Raw genomic sequence first — 23,707 nt, 5'->3', positions numbered from 1 at the left:
TCTCCTTCGTCAGGCAGATTAAAGAGCGTCGTCTCTATATTTATCAAGATCTTGGGCTTTGGATATAAATGACGGGATTTTCAGCAGGATGAATAAAACATAAACAACAGGATAAGACACAACAAGAGCAAGATCAAACTTGTCTTTTATCCCCTGCATCGAGTATAATATCCCTTTACAGATCGACTCAGCTTATAGTTTATCTCACACGTTATCCTACATGCACACTCCATCACTTACAATTTACTGAGTATTGCACATAGTTAGAGAAAATACCTGAGTAGATTTCCTAATCAAAATTGCCCCCGGTGTCTAGGCTGTTTGTCCATTATTTCGCGGAAAAGAGGTCATTATCACCATCAAGAGCATACACCGAGAATTTGGTCGCTATCTGCTTTTGTAGATTCACATCAGCAACACATAGTTTTTCCTTTTCCGGGCTATTCTTAGAAACAATTTCATTGTGGCTTGATTGTCATATTAATCCCATCTATATCCACCGAAACACAATTCTCACTTGCAATGCGTCTCTCTCTCTAGAGAGACAGTAATGAACAGATTTATACAGACCGTTCTTTGAACCACATCAAGATGGAAGATTTACTGACTAATTTACACAACAATGAGCCGAAAGTACATTGACGATGTAATATCACGTGAATAATGATCTTATCTTCTTAATTTTTTTTCAAAGACCACTTCACTTTGAAACGATTACCGGAACCTTGTATGAATAGCTCAATTTCATTGCTAAGCCCATTAGCCCATGATCTGACCATCTTATGAAGTGGACTTACTGTTTTGAAAATACTGGATTATGGGCAGTCTAGTGGTTACTGTCTTCGCCTCAACCAGCTAGTGCACAGTATGGTAGGCGTTGGTGTGTGTACAGGGGGTGGTAACCGGGTCACCAGTTGGAGACAAGATGACGCGTTGGCGCGAGCGTCTATATAGGCACATAGTACGAAATCGGGTGCACGTCACGAGACCGACACTCACGAGTCATACAGCTCACGAGTTATACAGCCCATGAGTTCGACACTAAGCTAACAAGGCCCATGTTGTGTCTGTCGAACTCGCGCGCTGCTTTTACCTAGTGTCGAACTCATGGGCTTTATTCAGTTATTTGCCTAATGCGAACTCATGGGTTGTATGACTCGTGAGCTGTATTAGGACTCATGGACCTCTGTCCAATGTCAAACTCGTGGGCTGTATGACTCGTGGGTGTCGGCCTTGTGGGATGACTCCGTGTCGTCCACATGGACAAATCGATCCACCTCGATCTGTAAGCCGCCATCCGACCCGCGCCTGACAGCACGCACCTGCACCGACAACAACACCATACTTCCCGGTAAATCACAGCATGATTCCCCAACATCCCGCCACAGACAGTCACATCACAACTCAAGAAACACACAAGTTTGCCAAGCAGGTAACTACACTCAACTATATCTATTTATTTCTGCTTGTCATTACTTAATTTTTCCGTTATAAACTATGATATGTTCGTATATTCAAACCATATCCATGCCTACTCAATTGTCTTCTTTAGGTTTGTAATCGCCTGATGTGTTCCAAAACTATTATGTTGAAATCAGGTTCAATCCATTATTTCCATTCTATTTTATTCCATAGACGGCTTGTTATTTCATTGTATGCTCAATATTTCTTTCCATGCGTTCACATCGATTTATGGTTATCATTTCATTACACCATATTTGTAAACAGACAATAAAGCTGCAGAAAACCAAGTATCGAAAGCTTTAACTACACGTAATTCGGCTGACATCCTGCTTTATCTTTTGTCATCACTAGTCATAATTATTTATAATTCCAGTCTCTCGATGTTTATGAAAAAAAAAATGTAGATTTGTTTATTTCATAATATGATCAGTTTCTTTCTATATCTATTGCTGGTAATTTGTCTTCACATTGTGGAGTTTTAGTTTTTGCTTTTGTTTCTATTCTGTTGTTTGTGCTTCTTTTTAAATCCCAAGTTCTGAAATACGACTGTGATTTTAGTACGCCGTTTTAATGTTCCTTTCTCTTTCTTCTGCCTTTTCTCTCGGTATTAGGGAACAGCGATATCAAATATATAGAGATCTGGGTCAGGTCTCGTGTATTCTCGCAGGCGGACCTCGCTCCATCTAGAGGTGCCTATCAATAGCTCCTAACTTCCACTCTCCTCCCGTCCGAACGTCAACAGGAAATTCCGAATCCTCCGGCCACGATTATCCTTTTGTCAGCCCAAACATCAAGAGGAGGAAAATCCGCTTTCTCCGGACAAAAACAACGTCACGGATGGTAACAGTCTCTGCTTTGGACAAAGAGTAAAATTGTACCTCTTTCTGTTCCTGCTTCAACAACAAACACACGTGTTCAGCGGACTGGAATCTGGATTTTACTTATCTTTTTTTTAATGCTTTCTTAGAGGGTAATTTCAGGAAATTGATGTCTGGAAATTTTTCACTGTTACATCACTCATATTATTGTGGACCATTTTTTTTTTTTTTTTTTTTTTTTTTTTTTTACAAAGTGAATATATAATTTGGACGGCAAGGTGGCGTACAGTATAGTCGCGATTATAGTCGGTAGCCTATCTGTCAGTTTGGTTCGGTTGCAGAGTCGAATCGCAGGGGGTCTTACTGAGCAACGGTGAGTGTGCAAATCAGGGGTCATCCCACTAGACCGACACCCACGATTCATACAGCCCAACACGAGTTCGACATTGAAAAAAACAAAAGGTCCATGAGTCATACAGCCCTCTCGACCCATCAGGTGTATAAATGGGTACCTGGCAACGCTATAGGGTAATGATAATAACAGTTCCCTCTGGCAGAGCAGTGGCGACACTGAAAAGGCTACCCTGGGTAAATAAGACCTTATCACATTACATTTTTATTGTAATGCCCATGAGTCATTACAACCCATGAGTTCGACATCAGGTAAAAACTGCCCACGAGTTCGACATGTATCACACGAGCCTTAAATGTGTCGGTGTCGTAAGCCTTGTTTATGTGTCGAACTTATGGGCTGTATGACTTGTGGGCTGTATGACTCGTGGGTGTCGGTTTCGCACCCATATCATGCCGTCCCCTCCAATAGAGGAAAAACACTCTTGTCTTTCGGATAGGACATAAAATGGAAGTCCCGACAGTGTGAGAAAGTCACAAACCAAGCACATAGAGAATTCCGCCTCATTCAGAAACTTAGTAGATCACTGTTCTTGACTGAATCAATCACGTGATCAACCATGTGATAAGTCAGTCACCGGATGCTTTCTCTCTCTCTCTCTCTCTCTCTCTCTATCTCTCTCTTGGCTTGTGACTTGGTAGACAGAAAGATCCGTCTGTCCGGAGGAGTCTTTTATTTTTTTGACGTTATCGCTCTCCTCCCATCCCTGAAGCCAGACGCAGTCTCCGCGGAACATTTCCCCGACGACCAGATACAGACCGATCTTTCGGTCAAGTGACTTGGAAGATCCAATATGAGAGCTAAGCAGAAAAGAAATTAAAAGACATTGCAAAAGCAAACAAAAAACGAAATACAAACAAACAAGGAAAAGTAGAAATTACGCGGTGCGTAACATATGTCCCCGCCGGAAGTAGCATTTTGTAACAAAATGTGCAATATAGGTAAAAAATCAAGGTCAAAGGTCAAAGAAGTCAAAGGTCAAAATTCTGTGTAGAAGTTTTGAAGCCCTCACCTAGTGCCATCACATAAAGCAAATGGAATCGAAATTGGGTTAGAAATGGCGAAGGAGTAGCATTTTGTAGCCAATGTACAATATAGGTCAAAAATCAAGGTCAAAGGTCAAAGAAGAAAAAGGTCAAAATTCTGTGTAGAAGTTTTGAAGCCCTCACCTAGTGCTATCACATAAAGCAAACGGAATCGAAATCGGGTTAGAAATGGCGAAGGAGTAGCATTCTGTAGCAAAATGCACAATATAGGTCAAAAATCAAGGTCAAAGGTCAAAGAAGTCAAAGGTCAAAATTCTGTGTAGAAGTTTTGAAGCCCTCAACTAGTGTCATCATATAAAGTGAACGGAATCGAAATCGGGTTAAAAATGGCAAAGGAGTAGCATTTCGTAGCAAAATGTACAATATAGGTCAAAAATCAAGGTCAAAGGTCAAAGAAGTCAAAGGTCAAAATTCTGTGTAGAAGTTTTGAAGCCCTCACCTAGTGCCATCACATAAAGCAAACGGAATCGAAATCGGGTTAGAAATGGCGAAGGAGTAGCATTTTGTAGCAAAATGTACAATATAGGTCAAAAAATCAAGGTCAAAGGTCAAAGAAGTCAAAGGTCAAAATTCTGTGTAGAAGTTTTGAAGCCCTCACCTAGTGCCATCACATAAAGCAAACGGAATCGAAATCGGGTTAGAAATGGCGAAGGAGTAGCATTTTGTAGCAAAATGTACAATATAGGTCAAAGGTCAAGGTCAAAGGTCACGACTGAAATTCTGTGTAGAAGTTTCAAAGCTCCCATGTAGTGCTATCATATAAAGCAAACAGAATCAAAATTGGCTCATAAATGACAGAGAAGTAGCAAATTGAAGATTTTGATCACACACGGACGCACACACGGACACACGGACGGACGGACGGACGGACGGACGGACGGACACACGGACGGACACACGGACACACACACGTACGGAGCCCGTTTCATAGTCCCCTGCTCGAACTCGTTCGGCGGGGACAACAAACGAAATGTTATGATTACCAACAACGTCGATCGTTGATGGGAGGGGGAGGGATCAACATCTGCTGGCAAAAAAGAAAGAAAGAAAGAAAAGAAACCAAAGGTATCCAGAGAAAAAAAGTTGTATCGGAGGATATTCGGAGTATAGTGAGAGTAGTTTTAGAGGTCACGAGAAAAAGGAAAGAGAGTTATATCAACAACAAAAGTAAGAAGGAAAGAAAAGACCAAGGATATTGTGGAAAAAAAAAGAGACGAAGAAAAAAAAAAGGAGGGATATATAGAGAAATGAAGGGATAGGAGACAAATTTTACCTCAACTCTACGCATCTCCTGGATACTGATGTAGGCTGGGTTCCTTCATAGATTTTCGTTAACTCCTATATACTTTCAAAATTACCTTCGGCGACAAACAAGACATGACCAATTCAGAGAGTTCGCGTTTCCTGGCTGACCACGTTTTGACAACCTTACTTTGTTCGTTTTAGATGGATTCGTTTCTTTGATAGTAGACAGCGGTTGCTATTAATCTTCCTGATCGTAGATCCTTTCTGACGTACGTCGACTCGTTGGGCTCTCATGAATCGTGATTGTTGTTTTCGTCGCTTTGATGTTTTGCACAGATTGACATTTGCTCGTGTAAGTGTCATTTCATTTTTTATTTTTTCAGCGGCTATTAGAATTATCTAAAGCGCAGGACTCTTGCAAATATTGAAGCAATAGATCTCTATTATATATTTTGGTACACTTTGTTGAATTCTTATACTTGTATGGACTATGGTTGTTTGTTCGTTTTTTACATCCAAAACATATAAGCCGTTCACGCATGTGGCAGACAAAAATGATGAAGTGACGTAATTGAAGTAAGGATACCAAATCAGTGACTACTTACCCGACATCTCGGTAAGTTTAAATGGAAATTCATGTTTAGCAATCATTTTTTTTGGGGGGGGGGGGTGGGAGGGGGCTCTTTCTTCTTAACTCACTCAATCTCTAAATGATATTGTCGAAATACCTCTCTACACCTCGCATCCAGTTCCACAGGATTTGGTTGACAAATTGCTAAGCAGGACGTATGCACGAGAAGACAATTGTAATATCAAAATGAAAGGGACAAAATGTCAAATTGGGAATGGGCGATCAGGGCCCTGTTGCATAAAACTTGATATCAGTGAAAAAGTTGTCATAGTTGTTACAAGCTACTGAAATCCTTGCATTTGATTGGCTAAGAGCAAATTGGTCACAACAATGTTGCAGTTGTCACTGATAACAAGTTTTATGTAACGGGATCCAGGTGTCAATATTGAGTCCGAGTTTTAGAGTGAGATTGAATTAACATTAAGTGTCTACGATTTGGAAGCATTCTTATCATGCTTACAGCAAAGATAGGAAAGTCATCCTGAAGTTCCAATACCACAGCTGTGAGAGGCAGTGGGGATCTACAGGACACAGTGTACCACCAAAGGTCCCGAGAATGAGAGTACCATGGATCTATGATTACACACTGACTAGTATAATACAGCTATTGCTACAGATGACAAGAAAAGAGGTGCTCCCGCCAAATAAAAATACCGTGTGCAAGAGCAGTTGATTCTTTCTTTGAACTTATTTCACTTACCTTCCCATGTCATCATTTATTTATCTATTCTTTTCTCTGCTGGAGGTGGGCTGCCTTGAACCTCCAGCCAGTGTTCCTAAGTAGATTTAAGAACGAATACTGTGTGACAAGGAGGGTAACCGTCCGAATTTGTTTAGATGCCTTTATTATGAAATAACAGAAGATAGAGACGATGAGGGACTATTTTGCCGCTGCTGACAAATGAAGTGTTAAAGAATTCAGATGAATGATGGACTGTTGAGGAAATCCCTTAGGAGATGATTCCTTCTCGTCTTGATGAGTGACAGAGGGCTTTTATCGTACTTCTGAAGGGGCTCTTGAATTCTCGCGTCCCCCAGTTTCCAACGGTTCAATGGCGGGACAAGAGGTTCTCCTTATACAGGATGAAAACAATCCTAAAGTCAATGACCGTAAAAACATTTACGTAAGATATACAAAGAAAATATTCAACGTCATTGAAAACACCAGTCATACAATGGAGTAGTGCAATCAATGCTACGCCTTTCCTCCTACGTAGGGTGTCCATTTCGAGAGACGAGGTAACGAAAATACGATACTATGATTTTTTTCCGAAAAGCTATATATGCAGAGCCACGATTAAGACAAGAAATGCTAAAAAGAAAATGGAAAAAACCCGAATCGAAGCCTTGAATTAGACAACATCAAATTGTATAAGGAAGAGGAAGAAACAAATAGTTCTTTCTGGTGGCAATTTTAACCAGTACAATCTTTGTATTTTGTTTGTGTGTGCACAATATTGATTCTGCATCACATCATTTTATTTGCTTTCATTGCCTGATATTTCCTTTTAATCATCAACGTAACATTGGATACTATTACAGTTGTCACACGAGTTTAAACACTAAGGAAAATTTTGTTTGAAAGCTGTGTTATCGAAATACAGCTGTATTGTGAAATCAATGAGTTCTGAATACGACAATCCTGTTTGGAAAGAAAATCTTAGTGGACTGATATTCATGATGACAATTCTTATGTTTAAAAACTGAGGTTGAACAAAACTTGAATGCGTAAGAAATGAAGTAAAATGACATGTCTCATTTGTTGATAACCTACGTCAATCTATACATTGGGTTACACAGCTGTGACCCTTTCTCTCTCCCTCTCACCTCTCTCTCTCTCTCTCTCCCCACTCCCCCCCCCCCCCCCCCCCTCTCTCTCTCTCTCGCTCTCCCCCTCCCCTCTCTCTCTCTCTCTATTTCTGAGACAAGTGGTAACGGAGAGAGGGAGGGAACGTGAGAATACTGATAAGGTATAAGGATACCTTAAAAAAAAAAGAAGTTATCTTAGTTGTTGCAGACGCTCAAGGACCATTTGACATGAATTGAGTGCTTGTTTCGAGAGGTTTTCGGCATAACTGAGACTCACTGACGTGGGCGCATTCACATCTTAAATGTCAAAAAGTATCCAGGGCGTGTGTAAGATCGTTCTGTATTTAGAAGCACACTTTAAACAGAGTGACGCCAACGCCCTCCCAGTATCATTAGTATAATGTCTGCATGCTTGCTAAAGCACAGTCAGCCAATGATGCAGGTTTGCTAAAGCACAGCTAGCCAATTATTGACAGCCACGTGGATCTCATCCCATGCAGTCTATATAACAACGACCTTTTGCAGGTCACACAGATCGACTTACCGAAAACTGATCCAGACGAAGAGAGGAAGAAGGAGACTTCGGTTGAACGCAAACTGCTCAGTTAATATGCCGAATAACTTTTCCATTTACCTTTGAAGGTGCCATTTTTTTTTAATTCACTCGCGAAGATTGAATGACCAGTATCCTTTAAACATCGATAAAAAGGCATCACCTCTACTCACAAAAAAAAGCATATACGCTCTCCCACACACACACACACACACACACACATACATACACACATATCATATACATGCACGTACACGCACACTGAACAACAATGTCTTTGACGTCTTGGCTTGCAACAAACACTCACGCAGAAACGTCACGATGAGTTTTAGTACACACTGTAGTAATTATTAGGAAACTAGGTATTCATAGTGTATGAAGTGCCGGTTCGAGAATTCCATTTTGATATGTCAATAAGTCACGGGTATTATTTTACGCTTTTGTGAGGGCACGACGTGAATCTTCTCATACCTAACCCTATACTTCGCAGATCTACTGACATACTCAAAATGCGATCGTGCATAATAATGTTAGCCCATTGCGTGTGTGAATTATGATGCTATATCTATTGATTTCCAGGAATGCTGGCAAGGGACCAATATCAGTGCACTGGAAAATTATGAACCTATGGTAGCTGTAGAACAGGCACAGGGGGGCATTAAGGAAGGGATAGCGATCACATGGTGAACATTTTACAGGATTGAAGTGCCCCCTTTGGGGTCCTTCAAAAATAGACGCAAGTCACTCGCCATTGGTATATCTACGCTTTCTGAACGCCTCGCCAAAGTGTGTAAAACTAGTCTTTCTTTCCCTTTTTAGGTGCAAAAAGGCATCCACACTCTTTGCACAATCAAATGATTGGTGACATGAATGGGAAGCCGAAACTACTATACGCCATTTTTGAAAACGATTCCCTCGAGCTCTATACGCCCCCGAGCCAGAAACATTTTTGAGCACAGTGCATGTCCGTAACCAGAAGGGGTGCCGTTCGTTGATCCGGAGGTTCGTTATTCCGAAGGCCGAAGGTTCGTTAATCCGAAACACACAAATTCCCTATACCTAGAGGTTCGTTAATCCTAACATTTGTGGCGTTATTCCGAAGGTTTGTTTTTCCGGAAGTTCGCTAATCCGAAAATAAAATAGGATTCGCTATTCCGAAGGCTCGATAATCCGAAAATGAAATAAGGTTCGCTATTCCGAAGATTTGTTAATCCGAAAACGAAATAGGGTTCGTTATTCCGAAGGTTCGTTGATCCGATAAAGAAATAGGGTCCGTTATTCCGAAGGTTCGTTATTCCTATAAGACTCGTTAATCCGAAAATGAAGTAAGGTTCGTTATTCCGAAGGTTCGTTGATCCGAAAATGAAATAGGATCCGTTATTCCGAAGGTTCGTTAATCCGAAAATGAAAAAAGGTTCGTTAATCCGAAAATGAAATACTCATTGTAATGACAAAATACGTTGTCGTGATTAAGAAAAAGAAAGTTGCTATGATATTACGCAATGAAATTCGATATTGTCTTTTGGGAGGATGATACACGTGTCTATTTTCGTAGTGTCGTGTGAAGAAGAGGTGTAGATGAATAATCTTGATTTTAATTCAATCTGAACAATTATTTTCCTGAGCGATTGAATTTAGGGAACTGTGTGATTTTTTCTCTAGCCTACCTTCAGACACCCTCACATTTTTGAATGATAAAATAGTAACGACAATAAGATTAATACAGAGGATGATTAAGCACGTATGGACAAGACTAAAAAGTAACATTGGTGGTAGTAATGGCAATAATTATTGATGGTAACAATGATGATAACGCATAACAAAAAACTATTATTATCACTAGATTCATAGCGAAAAGTGTCGTTACCGGTATCAGCATTACATAATATTCAACCCGATATTGAAACGACCTGCGGCAGAGCCAGGAGGAACAACTGGCAGAGGGAGGGGGGGGGGGGATAGAAAGAAACGTAATCTTAACCTGGGGCGAAGAAGCATTCTTTTCAATGGAAGAAAGAAACACATTTGAGAGCTAAAACAGGAGAACCTCATTTAACTTCTTATCAAATTCACGCAAAAATCATTTCTGACAAAGTGTTTAAAGTTTATCGTCCACTGTGATACCAAGAAACTTTATGTGAGATACACGTTCTAACTGAATGTCACCAAAGATGATATCTGTGCGTAAAACTTCTATATACTTACTAAATAACATATACTTAGTTTTCTGAAGACGAGCCTTATTTCATTTTAGGATTAACGAACCTTCGGAATTACGAACCCTATTACATTTTCGGATTAACGAACCTTATTTCGTTTTCGGATTAACGAACCTTCGGAGTAAGGAACCTTATTTCATTTTCGGATTAATGAACCTTCGGAATAACAAACCTTTTTTTTCACTTTCGGATTAACGAACCATCGGAACGACGAATCTTCGGAATAAAAAAAAACCTTCGGAATAACGAACCTTCGGAATAACGAACTGTAACCACAAGAAGCGTATAGCGCCCCTCGATATTCGGCATTCTTTAGGGTAGCATTTCTTCAAATTGGCTGCAAAAGGAGTTAAGTTAAGATAAGTTAAGACAAACACTTAAGATAGATCTCTGATGAATACTGGAGTACTACTTTCCGATTGGTTGAAAGTCAAATCAAGTTCAATTTTGCTGGTGGAGTTCATGGTGTTTCTAAGCCCCCTTTCCACTGACCATGACAATTGCATTCTGGGCTCAGATAAGCCCCCGGTGGACAATGACAATGGAGGTTGACATTAGCTTATCCATCAGACGATCTTGTCTCATTGGATCATGCCCGATAAGTCTGACACTAACCAGATAATCGACCAACACAAATCGGATTCATCAGACTGCGATCATTATGATACACTTCTATGGGTGGCCGGAAACAGAACAAAACCAAAAAAGAAAGGGAAAAATGTTTCTGACGAGTGTCCGATAAGAAAAATTTCGGTACAAGGTTATTACAAGAAGGGGGGGTAGAAATTGGAAATACTGTACCTGTCTGTTAAAATGTCTGTAAAAATATACTCCTCCTAGTCCTAGCGAGTTACAGTGTGGGAGGAGTCTTGCATATCTTCAAAGGTCATTATCAATTAATTTCTGACAGCTATTTACTAGGTTTGATGTATGTATCAGCAATGAAGATATTCTCTTATATCTTCTTCGTGTCTGTATATCTAGTCTGAAAATGACAATATTGTTTTGTATATTCTGTCAGTAATTCACTCTTTTACCTTTTTAAGTACGTTTTGTTTATATATATACCATTTAGTGGTTAGTGTTTATATTTTGTACCCTTATTTGAAGTTGTGAAAGTCTCGTATTTACTTTGAGGCCTTTTCCCATCACTCCTGATAGGCTTTAATTGGTACCCCACAATGAATATGTTCATACTATGACTTGAAACTGTAATGATTAATTGTTTCTTTTTAATGTGGAAATAAACGAAATGAAATGAAATGAAATGAAATGAAAATGAAATAATTGCTCTAAAGTATTCCAAGTTCCGCATCATTCTTCCTGGAGTTTTGCTGTTAATGATGCCAACCACCTCTTGCAGGTTGATCGTTTCCTAAAAATGAATGTGAAGGAGTGCAACAAACTTTCGTTTATGTTTATCGCCGTACTTACTCTAGGAATATTTAATGGAGGTGCAAAAATATGTTCAATATCTGGGGAACACGGAAGCAAGGGGATGGTGTGGGAGAGGATATTTCAACTCTCGCCTGAGGGGATTTTGAATTTTTAGCATTGAAATTAAACAATCTGATACACACGTTTAGAGAAGTATTTAGGTGATATTCAATAAAACAAAAACAGACGACACATTGGTAAAATGCTTAAGTTGCAAGAAAAGAAAAAGATATGCGATTCTGATGTGGTTTTTTCATTTTATGCTAATAAATTTATTTGAAAAAATGTATGTAAGCGCAACAACCTAGCGGGAGAGATGCATGTGGTTGGGAAATGTTCCCTCCTGCACGAAGAAGCTTTTGCGTCTGTTTTTGTTTAAAGAATTGAGATCTGGTGGACACTTTGAATGGAATATTTTGAAAATTTTCCAGCTCCTTACGGCGATATAGTCGAGTTAGGTTCATTATACTGACCCTCAAGATATCTCGCTCAGCCATTTACTCGGAATCAAGGCTCTCGCCTCTCTATTAGAGGCAACACACTCTCTTCCTAGATTTTTTTTTTTTTTTTTTTGGGGGGGGGGGGGGGGTCTCCAAGCTTCTATGTTGTTGCAGTTGTTTTAGATTGAAAAAGAAAAGACAGCAAATGGGACCCTATCAGAAAAATAATTGTCCCAGATGATACTGGCATATAAATCAGGTAGTATAGACCATAATAAATCTTAAACAAATCAAACAATATTATTAGATATGCATTACTAGTATATAATATCTCCACGAGGGAGCTCATATCATTGTATCTATTATGTATATGAATGTTTGTCGTATTGTGGTGAGCTTATTCGTGCCAAAATTTAACAATTAGAACTTTTCTTTTATATGATGATTTTATTATGTATGTTGTGAATTAACACTTGACAATGCCTAGAGTTATGTAGCACGCTTGTATTTCACCATCATTATTTCAGGAACCTTGTATATGTAAGTAAAAGCCTACAATCCTGCCAGGTAAAGCAATATTGAAATAAAAGAAATACTTTAATCACACGGGCACACGCGATGAAGTGACCCTGCCCAGAATCTTTCGAGAATCAGGCAGTGCCTAATCGAATCTCGTTTTGTCGGTGTATACTGCAGCTTCCAACGGGATCTAGCTTGTATATCAAAACTGGCGAATTGGGCGACAACGGCTTTTCCCGAAGTCATTAAGTTGGCCTGCTTCTCATTCTGATTATAGCGATATAGTATCGCCATTATCGGCGCTCTCGTAGATTTGCCTTCTCATATTATGATACTCCTCAGACACAGATTCCCTTAATTGCTAGATGGCAAAAACTGACTCCTACATTAAAGTGCCTTGCTATTGCCGCAGAAGGCAGGAAAACATGTTAGACTCTTGGAAAGTTACGCATTTAGTCTGCGAGAAGCTTTATTGGACGATTCATTGCTTGAAACCGAACTGACACTCTCGGATTAATGGCAAACAGGTCACTTGTCATTGACAGACCTTCCGATATGGAGAAAGGAGCTTTGTGAAAAACAAGAATGCATCCCCAGATGAATTCACCCAGGCATTTAGGATTTGCTGGTTGTCAAGTGTACCGAGAGCTCGTTATGCAAAAAAAAAAAAAAAAAAAAAAAAAAAAAAAAAAAAAAAAAAAAAAAGAAAAAGATGACCAGTCCGCCTAGTCTATATCCGGTGAGAATGGTCAACAGTAATCGACTTTGCAGCGAGATATCACTTACTAGATTGCCTGGCGTCTGTCATGTCTCCCTCTACGTCTCGACACCGTCATCCTTATCTCTTCCTTCCTCAAATGTCAGCTTAGTCATTATTTTGTGTCCTCCTCGTGAACAGTATTCTTCTTTTTTTTCAGGTATACACAGAGATGGTACTTTAACGCGCAATAAATATGATAAAGCCAGAATCAAACGTAACGGTCGTTGTATGGAAGGTTGTAGCTTGCTGTCGTGAGGCACTTTCCGTTTATCATTTCACACCAACAATTTTATTCTGTTTTCTCTTTTCTGCATACCAAGATAATTTGGATATCACTTGTTCAATCTATAAAACAATCACAATTGTATTACTGAGTATAGTGACTACCATTCCTAGTTTGCTATCTTTTGATGTTCAAAATCAGTTACACGTTCAGTGTCCATGATTTCAGGTCCATACCAGCGAAAAGTAGAAGTAACCATTACGTAACTGTTGATCAGTGACGATTCCACACCTGTTGTTAAGGAATGTAGCATGACAGATAGATAGAAATTGATAAACTGACAAAGTTCACGAACGCGTGCAGCTGAAATTGTAAGACGATCTTCTTCGACTGTCCAGGCAAATGAACCAGTATCAAGTTCTTAATTTCTTACAGCTACTCTCTAAAAAAAATCGAGTGAAAATTTTCACTCTAAAAAGAGTATATACAAAAAAGAGTGAATTTCGAGTGAAATTGGAGTGAATTTTGAGTGAAAATGCTCATTTTCACTCATTTTGGAGTAACGTCAGGGATCACTCCAAAATCTTCGAGTGATCCCTGACGTCACTCCAAAATGAGTGAAAATGAGCATTTTCACTCAAAATTCACTCCAATTTCACTCCAAATTCACTCTTTTTTGTATTCACTCTTTTTAGAGTGAAAATTTTCACTCAATTTTTTTTAGAGAGTATTTACTAGGTTTGATGTAAATGTATCAGCAATGAAGATATTCTCTTATATCTTCTTCGTGTCTGTATCTAGTCTGAAAATGACAACATTGTTTTGTATATTCTGTCAGTACTTCACTCTTTTTCCTTTTTAAGTACGTTTTGTTTATATATACCATTTAGTAACGTTTATATTTTGTACCCTCATTTGAAGTTAATACTTTGAGGCCTTTTCCCATCACTCCTGATAGGCTGTAATTGGTACCCCACAATGAATATGTTCATACTATGACTTGAAACTGTAATGATTAATTGTTTCTTTTTAATGTGGAAATAAACAAAACAAAATGAAATGAAATGAAATGAAAATGAAATAATTGCTCTAACGTATTCCAAGTTCAGCATCATTCTTCCTGGAGTTTTGCTGCTAATGATGTCAACCACCTCTTGCAGGTTGATCGTTTCCTAAAAATGAATGTGAAGGAGTGCAACAACCACAATTGTATTACTGAGTATAGTGACTGCCATTCCTAGTTTGCTATCTTTTGATGTTCAAAATCAATTACACGTTCAGTCTCCTTGATTTCAGGTCCATATGCTCAATACCAGCGAAAAGTAGAAGTAACCATTACGTAACTGTTGATCAGTGACGATTCCACACCTGCTGTTAAAGGAATGTAGCATGACAGATAGATAGAAATTGATAAACTGACAAAGTTCACGAACGCATGCAGCTGAAATTTTAAGACGATCTTATTCGACTGTCCAGGCACATGAACCAGTATCAAGTTCTTAAAGAGAGAGAGAGAAAAAAAAATGCTTGATTAATTTAGTTGCCCTAGTGTCACAGCTCGATAAACCGGACATTTCTGATATCGATATATTTTGATTATTTTTACCTCACTCATATATTTGTGATATGATTTTGTTTTGCTCTAGTTAACTATTTTTCATTTTCCTTTTCTTTTTTGTCTTTTCCATGATTTTGTATGTCCATATGTATTGCTTTGTGAAATCATATCATCGTATTTTGTTTTGTTTTTTATCTGTGCACGGACATGCTAAAGAACAGCCATGGCTGAAGCTTGTACCGTGCTGGAATGAATGAATGAATGAATGAATCTTTACTTCATTTGAAAATCAAAGCATCAATTCCCCAAATCTCGTCTGTGTGCAATGAGACTTGGTTTGTCACCTGATGAAGTGTTGATAATGCAAAACAAACAACATCAAAACAAAACAACATACATCATAAATACATACAAACAAGCTGCACGCAAACAACAAAACAAAGAAGAAAATTCTTAGGTATTGAAAGGGTCATGATCCAGTAACTGTGCAAACACATTGTAATCATAAATGTCCTCATGTCCGCGGAAGCAAAGAGGCCTATATTAGATCGTCTGTGGTTCTCAGATTATCAGGACATACATATTGTTTTCCAAACTACTTCATCCCCTATTCATTGCGCAGCTGTCTGATTTTCCATCCAGTATGCGTCGCCCGAAAGTTATGAATCCACTGCAATGGATTGGATAAGGAAATGAGAACGTTTGGCGATAATTTCAAGATAAAAGAGCCTACGGCAATTTACAAATTATCTCCTACTGTTGTATATTAGCCGATATTGTCGTCTTTCAACTCTTGATAACACCCATTAATATTGGTACAATGTGAGATCAGTCAAGCCAGGGAATTTGTATAGCTTGTCGACATGCCATCCCATTACCATGCCTGGATATGCTCTAAACACGGTATTAAGAAGTTACTTTGACCGCACATTCTAGATGGGCGACATTTCCTCTAGTGGTCTCTTTGCATCGAGTGCTGTCGTCTAGCCTCAAGCAAGTCTGACAAGTGTTCATATCCGTCTCATCGAATGCCCCTTAACGCATATCTCATGGTCTCTTTTCATTCCCAGTGAGTAAGTGGCCAGATAAATGCTGATGACACGACTACGAACATCTGAAGTTCGATCATTTCACAAGCCAACCAACCGCAAGAGATCAAGAAGGCAGAGGTAACCAAATTTCATCTCAATACAAGTCCAGGTGGTTAGGATCAGAGCCGACAATATTGGTGAGCCAGAGGGCCTCAAATCAATCAAAGGAGAAAGAAGAAAGCTCGTAGGGCTTTTAAGATCAATCTCCCCCATGATGGAAAGCGAACCGCAGCGAGAGGGAAATTACATCTATGTGTGCGCCATCATCCTGATGAGCTTTTCCAACAAACCACAAGGAACCAGCTGACAAGGTAATTGAGGAGGAGATGGGTTTGCCAACTTTTAATCAATGTTTTGTCCTAAGAGTGAAGTTAAACATTGCTATTTATGTTTGAAGTATATTATGATTGTTTGGCGCGTACGCTTTAAATGATCTGAAGTTTACAGCCTGCATGTGCTCTATGATAACCACAAAATTGTGAGCTTTATTCTAAGGAATTTTCTCGTATTGTATACCTTTGAGAGATATCCGCAGAGCTTGTTATGGTTTTCTCTTCATTCATTTCGATAAGAAGATGAATGAATAGGGGTAAAAGATACTCCTATACTGTAATGTTGTGTTATTGTATTGCTATATTTTCTCCTAATATGAAACAATGCATGGTCGCAGTGTGATGGCGCTGATTTACTTCATTATATGCGATATTGCTTTCTCACAATGAAGCAAACATTAATTTCAGCAGTGCTTTGTTTTTCGGAGAAACAATCTGTGTCCTGTGTCCTATATAGATAAATCCTTCCAAAAAAAAAAAGAGGAAATTGGCAGCAATGTTTTACCTGTTGTCACTCTATACCTATCTCTCGTACTCAGAATTGCCGGACAATCCAGTCAAGGGGTGCCTCCCCCTCCCCCTCGATACATGATATTTGCACCAAGAACAAAATTCAGATTGGTAATACGTTACAACATACAGCTCCTTTCAAAATAATGTGAGTTTATTTCAGTAACAATGCTGCATTAATGTTAATACATAACCTTTGAAGTCCAGTTGTAACAATGGTAACAAGCCTTTTTTTTAAATTATATGAGTTTCTTTCAGTTACAGATTCTCTTAATGTTTTTGCAAGCGATGCCCGAAGGTAACATACATTATGTAACTGCATAACTGATGCTGTCCTTTATTTGGGTTAATTTGTTACCATGGTAACAATCTATTTTTTGATAATGAGAGTGTATGAAATCATAGATTATTTAAATGTTGTTACAAACAATATTGCAATGCCACATATAAATGTCAATTTCACCGCTGGTGTTCCTCAGATCAGTTTGTTGCCATGGTAACAATAATTTTTTGAAATAATGTGAGTTTATTTAAATTACAGATTCCCTTGCTGTCGTGGCAAATGATGCCCTAACGCCACCACTTGGCCACATAAATGTCAATACACAGCCTCTGGTGTCTTGTGGCTCAGTTTGTAACCATGGTAACAAGTCATTTCAACCGCAAATGATATCAGTCATCACAACGCACTTAAAGGGATTGTACAGTTATGGTTGAGACCTAATTTCAGGTTTCTAACCATTTTCGGTGAGATAATGAGAAACCTCTTATAAAATGTGAAAGAGCATGTAATTCTATGAGGAATTCAACGTTTATTTGATGAAAATTGGTTTTGAAATGGCTGAGATATCAAAAAAGAGCGATTCTAATAAAGTGTGGGACCCACACTTTATTACGATCGCTTTGTTTTACTTTGTTTTTTGATGTTTCAGTCATTCCAAACCCGATCTTCGTCAAATAAACTTTGAATTCCTCTTAAAATGGTATGTTCTGTACTATATCATAAGTGTTTTCTTGGTATCTCGCAAAAAGTTAAAAACCCAATTCTCATCTCCACCAAAACTGTACTATCCCTTTAAAGTCTTCCCATCAGTCAGTTGTTGGAGGCATGGCAGAAATAAAAGCGTGTATAGAAAAAGCACGAAAACACGTCAATGAACTTATAAAGATAAACGACGCTGATAAAGGAATAAAGGGGATATGATGATGCTGGTAGATAAAAATATCACACTTATATTAACTTCTTTTTTAGATTTATAATAGTACATAGTTTTGAATGATGATAGCGACATTTACAAAATGACTTCAATTATTATAGAAAGTAGTGGTACAAGAAATCATTACAGACATGATTATGCTTACAGCATCAAATGTGGTGGACATAAATACATTCTGTGAACCGACATAATTAGCTGGAATACCTTGACTTTTTGATGTCATAAACGAATTAACACAACGTTTACTTGCTGAATATAGAAAGAAATTTTTGCATGGTCTCATAACATCATTATAGTTCATGTGATGTATTTTCTTTTACTGCACACAAAATTGACGCTTGTACACAAATCAATAATTGATCATCGTAATTTAAATATATTTTTGTAGCCAGCAAATTATGACTTTTTTTCAGGATTCCAGGGGAGAGGAGATGATCAGTTCGATGTCCAAATAGATGCTGTGGAATTAGCTGTCTCCTTTTCTATTTGTTTTAGGGCAAGTTTGTAGTCAACATATACTTCCCGCATTCTTTCCATTTCCCCCACAAATTTTCTTTTATTTCACAGAATTCGTCAACAGAAATTTGTAATGTAGTCCTTCGGGTGAATTCGTCTCAAATCTTATCTTTCAATGACTAGAAAGTGATTTTATTCACATGTTACACGATACACTTTTTTTTTAAGAACGAGTATGAGAATCGTAGCATACGCAAGATCACGGTTCTCTCCTGAACCCTATGTTTGTGTGCTTTTGAGTGCAGACTGACGCAGAAACGAAGAAAACTCCATACATTGCGTTGTACACAATCATGTAATGTCCGAATTCCCTACCAAAGAAAGGTCTTAAGATCACGCCTTCTTTGTAGTAGTGGTAGTCGTTGTTGTTTTTGTTATTGTTTATTTAATTGAAGACAGAGTCATCGGTTTTTAACCATACAATCTGTTTTGAGTATGGTATAATCTGTTTGCATATTCGGGGTAGGTAAACATTATATAGATGATGACTGGCGGGGGAGGGAACATACCGAATGTTCCACCCGAAGGGTTTGAAATGCTATTGAGGGAGGTTTTAAGTCCCGATACGAAGTCGAGAGACTTATAGCCTCCAGAAATAGTATTTCAAACCCTTCGGGTGGAACGTTTGGTACATGTTCTCGACAACAAAAGTCATCATCTGTTATATTATATGGGTTAGTCAAATACGTGAAATACGTGAAATACGTCAACGTCAACCACCAGCACAGTTCAACAACGCACTCGATAGCTCGCTCGCGCATGCAGAGCCAAATTCACTGTGCACGCGCGGTCCTACAAGCCTTCTGTCATTTGTTACGTGAAAATGTTTTCCCATGGGAGAACATTACAAAAATGTTCGCTCATGGGCGAAGATAACGAAGGTGCCTCCATCACGTGACTGTGTTTAGCTAATCACTAACCTGTATTTGACTAATCTATTTAATATAAACAAATAGAGAATCCCAAGATGTTACATGGCTACTTTTACCACCTGCAGACTGAGTCTCCGCTGAGTATGTAATTAAGTGAAACATTTTGTATTCAAGTGAAGTATTTCATCACGCATCTCATACTCAGTAGTGAGAGTGACAATGATTCTTGAAAATACAAATGTATTACAAATGCATTATAATGATAATACTGTTTTATCCCGAGAAATCATGCAAGGAGAGACTCAAAGCGCTTGATAAAAGAAGAAAAGAAAACTATAAACTGATGAGATTCAAAAGTCGTGACTGATATTGTAATATTACCTCAATAGCCATGTGCTGCTCTGACACTGTCTGACATCTTTATAAGTTAATTTTCCAGCGTGACAATCAGCTCAATATATGTAAACACATGCACAGTTAAAATGTTGTTATCACCCATGACAGTTAAAATGTTGTTATCCATGCACAGTTTGTTGTTATCACCCATCATGATAGAAAATATATGAAATTTCAAACAAAGTGCACTGAAAGTAGTGAGGTAAGGAGCAATAATGATTAGGACCGGTTTTTTTTCAACTTACATTATGCAGAGACAAGGCAAATAGGCAGCAATAGTAGTCGGTGTCTTCTTTTGACACACATATTACGCACTTTTGATTATAGGCATACAAAATATCATGTAAATATACGGGATAACTTTAAAATGTTATACATCGACGTTTTAATGCACATATTACGTTAATAGCATATGACTAGTTCACACTGCGCATTTTTATGGCGAGTGTTTAAGCAAATCTGCTGATAATTTAAATGCCAGCAGACGAGACGGTAGATATATCATAATAAAAGTTACAGAGAGTCAGGAATACAAATAGTGAAAACCATGAAAGGACGTTTGTTTCAAATACATGTAGGAAAATGGCGATTTTATACTTGATAAAACGAGTCTTGATTTATCCGCTCAATTTATAAATAACACTGACAAAAATGCAGAGTGCTACTCGAAGTTACACTAAAATGTTGCACTTTGCACCCACAAACTTATGACTATACGTGTGATTTTTTTTTTTCACATGGGCCTTGTTGATGTGCATTCTGAGGCAATGGTCATTATTTTAGCAATAACAAGAAACAGAGAATGCCGACTTTTTGACAAAAGACATTCTTATGATTATCATTATTGTTATGATATAATCATATTTCCGCAAGCTTTAGATTTTCAGAGTATGATTATTTTCCTGTCAATATTACAATTTCCAAAATCCTATAATTACTTCTTGTCATGCGCAAGCTGACGTGGACAGATGAAGTTAAGATGTCTTTCTTGCATCCGCTGACATTCTTTGTCCAGTAAAAGCCACTAAGGAGAACAGGAATGGATCTCCTATGTCAGTAATACACCCTAATTACTGGTTGTTTTTATCATACTTATAACCCTGACTTATAGATACACTTACACTGTAAAAAAAAAAATCGGTGTCAGATTGAACACCATGGGTGTTAAATCTAACACCGATCAAACTTCAATAGAGGACCACTCCCACAGGTGTAGAAAATGTATTGTGACGGTGTTAAAAAGTGTTCACCTGGCACTTCGTGGTGTTAATTTGACACTGTGGCTGGTGATAATTTTGACACTGCGCTGGAGTTAATTCAATAATGACACCGCATGGTGTTGATTTGACATTGGTGGTGTTAATTTTTAATGGTATAACACCCGTCCAGCTTCAATAGGGGACCACACCAACTGGTGTTACTGTGGTGTAAATGTGTTTACACATTTTTTTTTCAAAAATCAAGTACTTTATCGGAAAATTCTTTATCGTCTTGTTGAAGTTCAAAATTAACAAGAAGTGCAGTAACTAAGAAACTATTCAAAAAACATTTTACATTTTGAAATGACACCCGGAGGTGTTAATCTAACACCATAAATGAGCACCGGAAATTTAACACCAGCTCGGTGTTTCATATTTAACACCGGACTTTTCGCAGTGTATAGATACACATTCAGCTCGAATATTCACACAATAATATTGTTCGTACCCTGAATGCCTAGATAGTCCAACAAGGCACGGTGTAGCTGAAGATAACGTGACAGGCCAAAACTACCTGTCGCAGGTGAAGCTCCTGCAAGTACATAGGAAACGTACCTACGTGGTTTATAGAGTGACTCCATCGTCGGACTAGAGGTGTGATTTCGGTCATGATGATATTTTGATGCCACCAAAGTTCCATCTAGATCCAATCTACATCTTCAGATTATCACGGTGTATAGGACCTAATCATCCCCCCATAACATTATCATTAACGGTTAAAGTCCCGACCTTCATACATAATTAAGAGCTTCACTTGAACTTTGTCGTTTTGTTGTGCTTGAGTATCTCGTGGCATTTAAAGACATAATCCTTCATATAGCAAGATGTTTAAGGGTGGTAACATCAGGAATAAAACTATCAATGTCGCAGGTTGCAAACATCACGGTAATGATCTTCCTTAAACATATGACAGGATCACTTGCGATGTGACTCCCCTCTTACGTGAACCTGGTTGCGTCAGGGACGCTAATGAAAGCTCGGGGTAAGGCTGCGTGTGCCCAGAGCATAAACATGGACACGATTACAGCCGTTGTTTAAATTCAATGTTGTGAATACACTCTATACAAGACTTAATATCTGGAGCTATACACTCGCGTGGTGCGCAGGCTTCTTCGCGGCCGCCAGCTGTACGTGAACTGGGGTGTAAGTGCGTCGGCTGCGGCTGCTGCAGAACTTTCTCCACATGTTATACCTACGGGGAAGGAGAGTGTAGAGGAACGGGTTAACACAGGAGTTCAGATAGGACAGGACAAGTGTTGCCAGTCCCATGATGTTGTTGGGGTCAAAGGTCTCGTCATGGAGGATGATGAGTTGGTAGGACCAGAAAGGAATGTAACACAGCCAGAACACAAAGACGATAACAAAGATGATTTGCGCCACCTTTCGCTTTGAGCGTTTGATCCTGCGGTTGGCTGAGTGAGTGGGACTGACTAGGTTGATGAAATGACAGAGTAGGAGGACGTAGACGGTTGCCGTGACAACGGATGGGATGAGGAAGGTGATGAGAAAGACTGCCATCATGTAGTTTGGGAGGGAGCTCTTTGTGTCCAGTGTCCACTTGCACGAGTATTTGTCCCGCCCGTCGATCTTGATTTGAGCCATATTAATCACCATGGGTAACGTCAGCATGACGCCAGTCAGCCAAATGACCGCGCTGACGCGGCGCGCAACGGTAACGCTGCGGTAACGCAGGGAGATCATGGGATGGACAACCGCGATGTACCGCTCAACGCTCATGATGGTGAGGATAAACGTGCTAACGTGCATGGTGAGGACATCCTGGCCCAGGATGAGGCGACAACCGATATCACCAAACATCCATCCTTTCTTGTTGTAATTTGTCAGTGTAAAGAAAAGACACCCGAAAATATAAAGCAGATCAGAAAAGGCCACGTTCACTATATAAGTATTTATCGTGTTCACACTCACGTTGCACGTAGGGCGAAAAGTCAATAAGATCACAATGCTGTTTCCGAACACACCCATTACAAAGATACATAAAAATCCGGATACAAGGAAAGAGTTGAACATGACGTCATCATCATACTCCTGCGAAGAATTGCTAAAAGATGAATCATTTGTGGCGTTATTTGGCGAAAGCGAGTATATCCATAACCCGTCAGTGCCCATTTTGACCGTAGATACTTTCAGGCTATCCACAAACAGAAGATCTATCGCTTTCTTGCGACGATTCAAGCTGAATGTAGTGACTCAAATCCGTTTGATTTAGCAGAAGAAAGGAACAACACTTAAGAACAGTAAAACGTCCATCATAGACTGAAGATAAACAAAGTGGTGAAGAAAACAAACGGAAATGAAGACGATGTTTTGTCCCGATCGATAAAATTCGAGAGAGACAGTTGGCGGATATACATCTGCT

At 38.9% G+C, this 23,707-nt stretch overlaps 1 protein-coding gene across 1 annotated transcript; it reads right to left on the bottom strand.

The window, feature by feature from the left end:
• Positions 1-22,410: 22,410 nt before the first annotated feature.
• LOC139742459 (urotensin-2 receptor-like) lies at positions 22,411-23,457 on the bottom strand. The gene has a single exon (XM_071652997.1). It carries the CDS (start codon positions 23,455-23,457, stop codon positions 22,411-22,413), a length of 1,047 nt encoding a protein of 348 aa, XP_071509098.1.
• Positions 23,458-23,707: the final 250 nt, after the last annotated feature.

The sequence above is a fragment of the Diadema antillarum genome, unplaced genomic scaffold (genome assembly GCF_040938485.1).
Source record: "Diadema antillarum isolate AM-2024a unplaced genomic scaffold, OU_Dant_1.0 seq00001001_RagTag, whole genome shotgun sequence".
NCBI classification, from domain to species: Eukaryota; Metazoa; Echinodermata; class Echinoidea; order Diadematoida; family Diadematidae; genus Diadema; species Diadema antillarum.
The sequence above is the reverse complement of the archived record's forward strand: the minus strand, read 5'-3'. Positions and strand labels throughout refer to the sequence as shown.

Bases quoted from the DNA above. Each gene is read 5' to 3' on its own strand.
- LOC139742459 (XM_071652997.1), bottom strand. From the start codon at position 23,457: ATGGGCACTGACGGGTTATGGATATACTCGCTTTCGCCAAATAACGCC.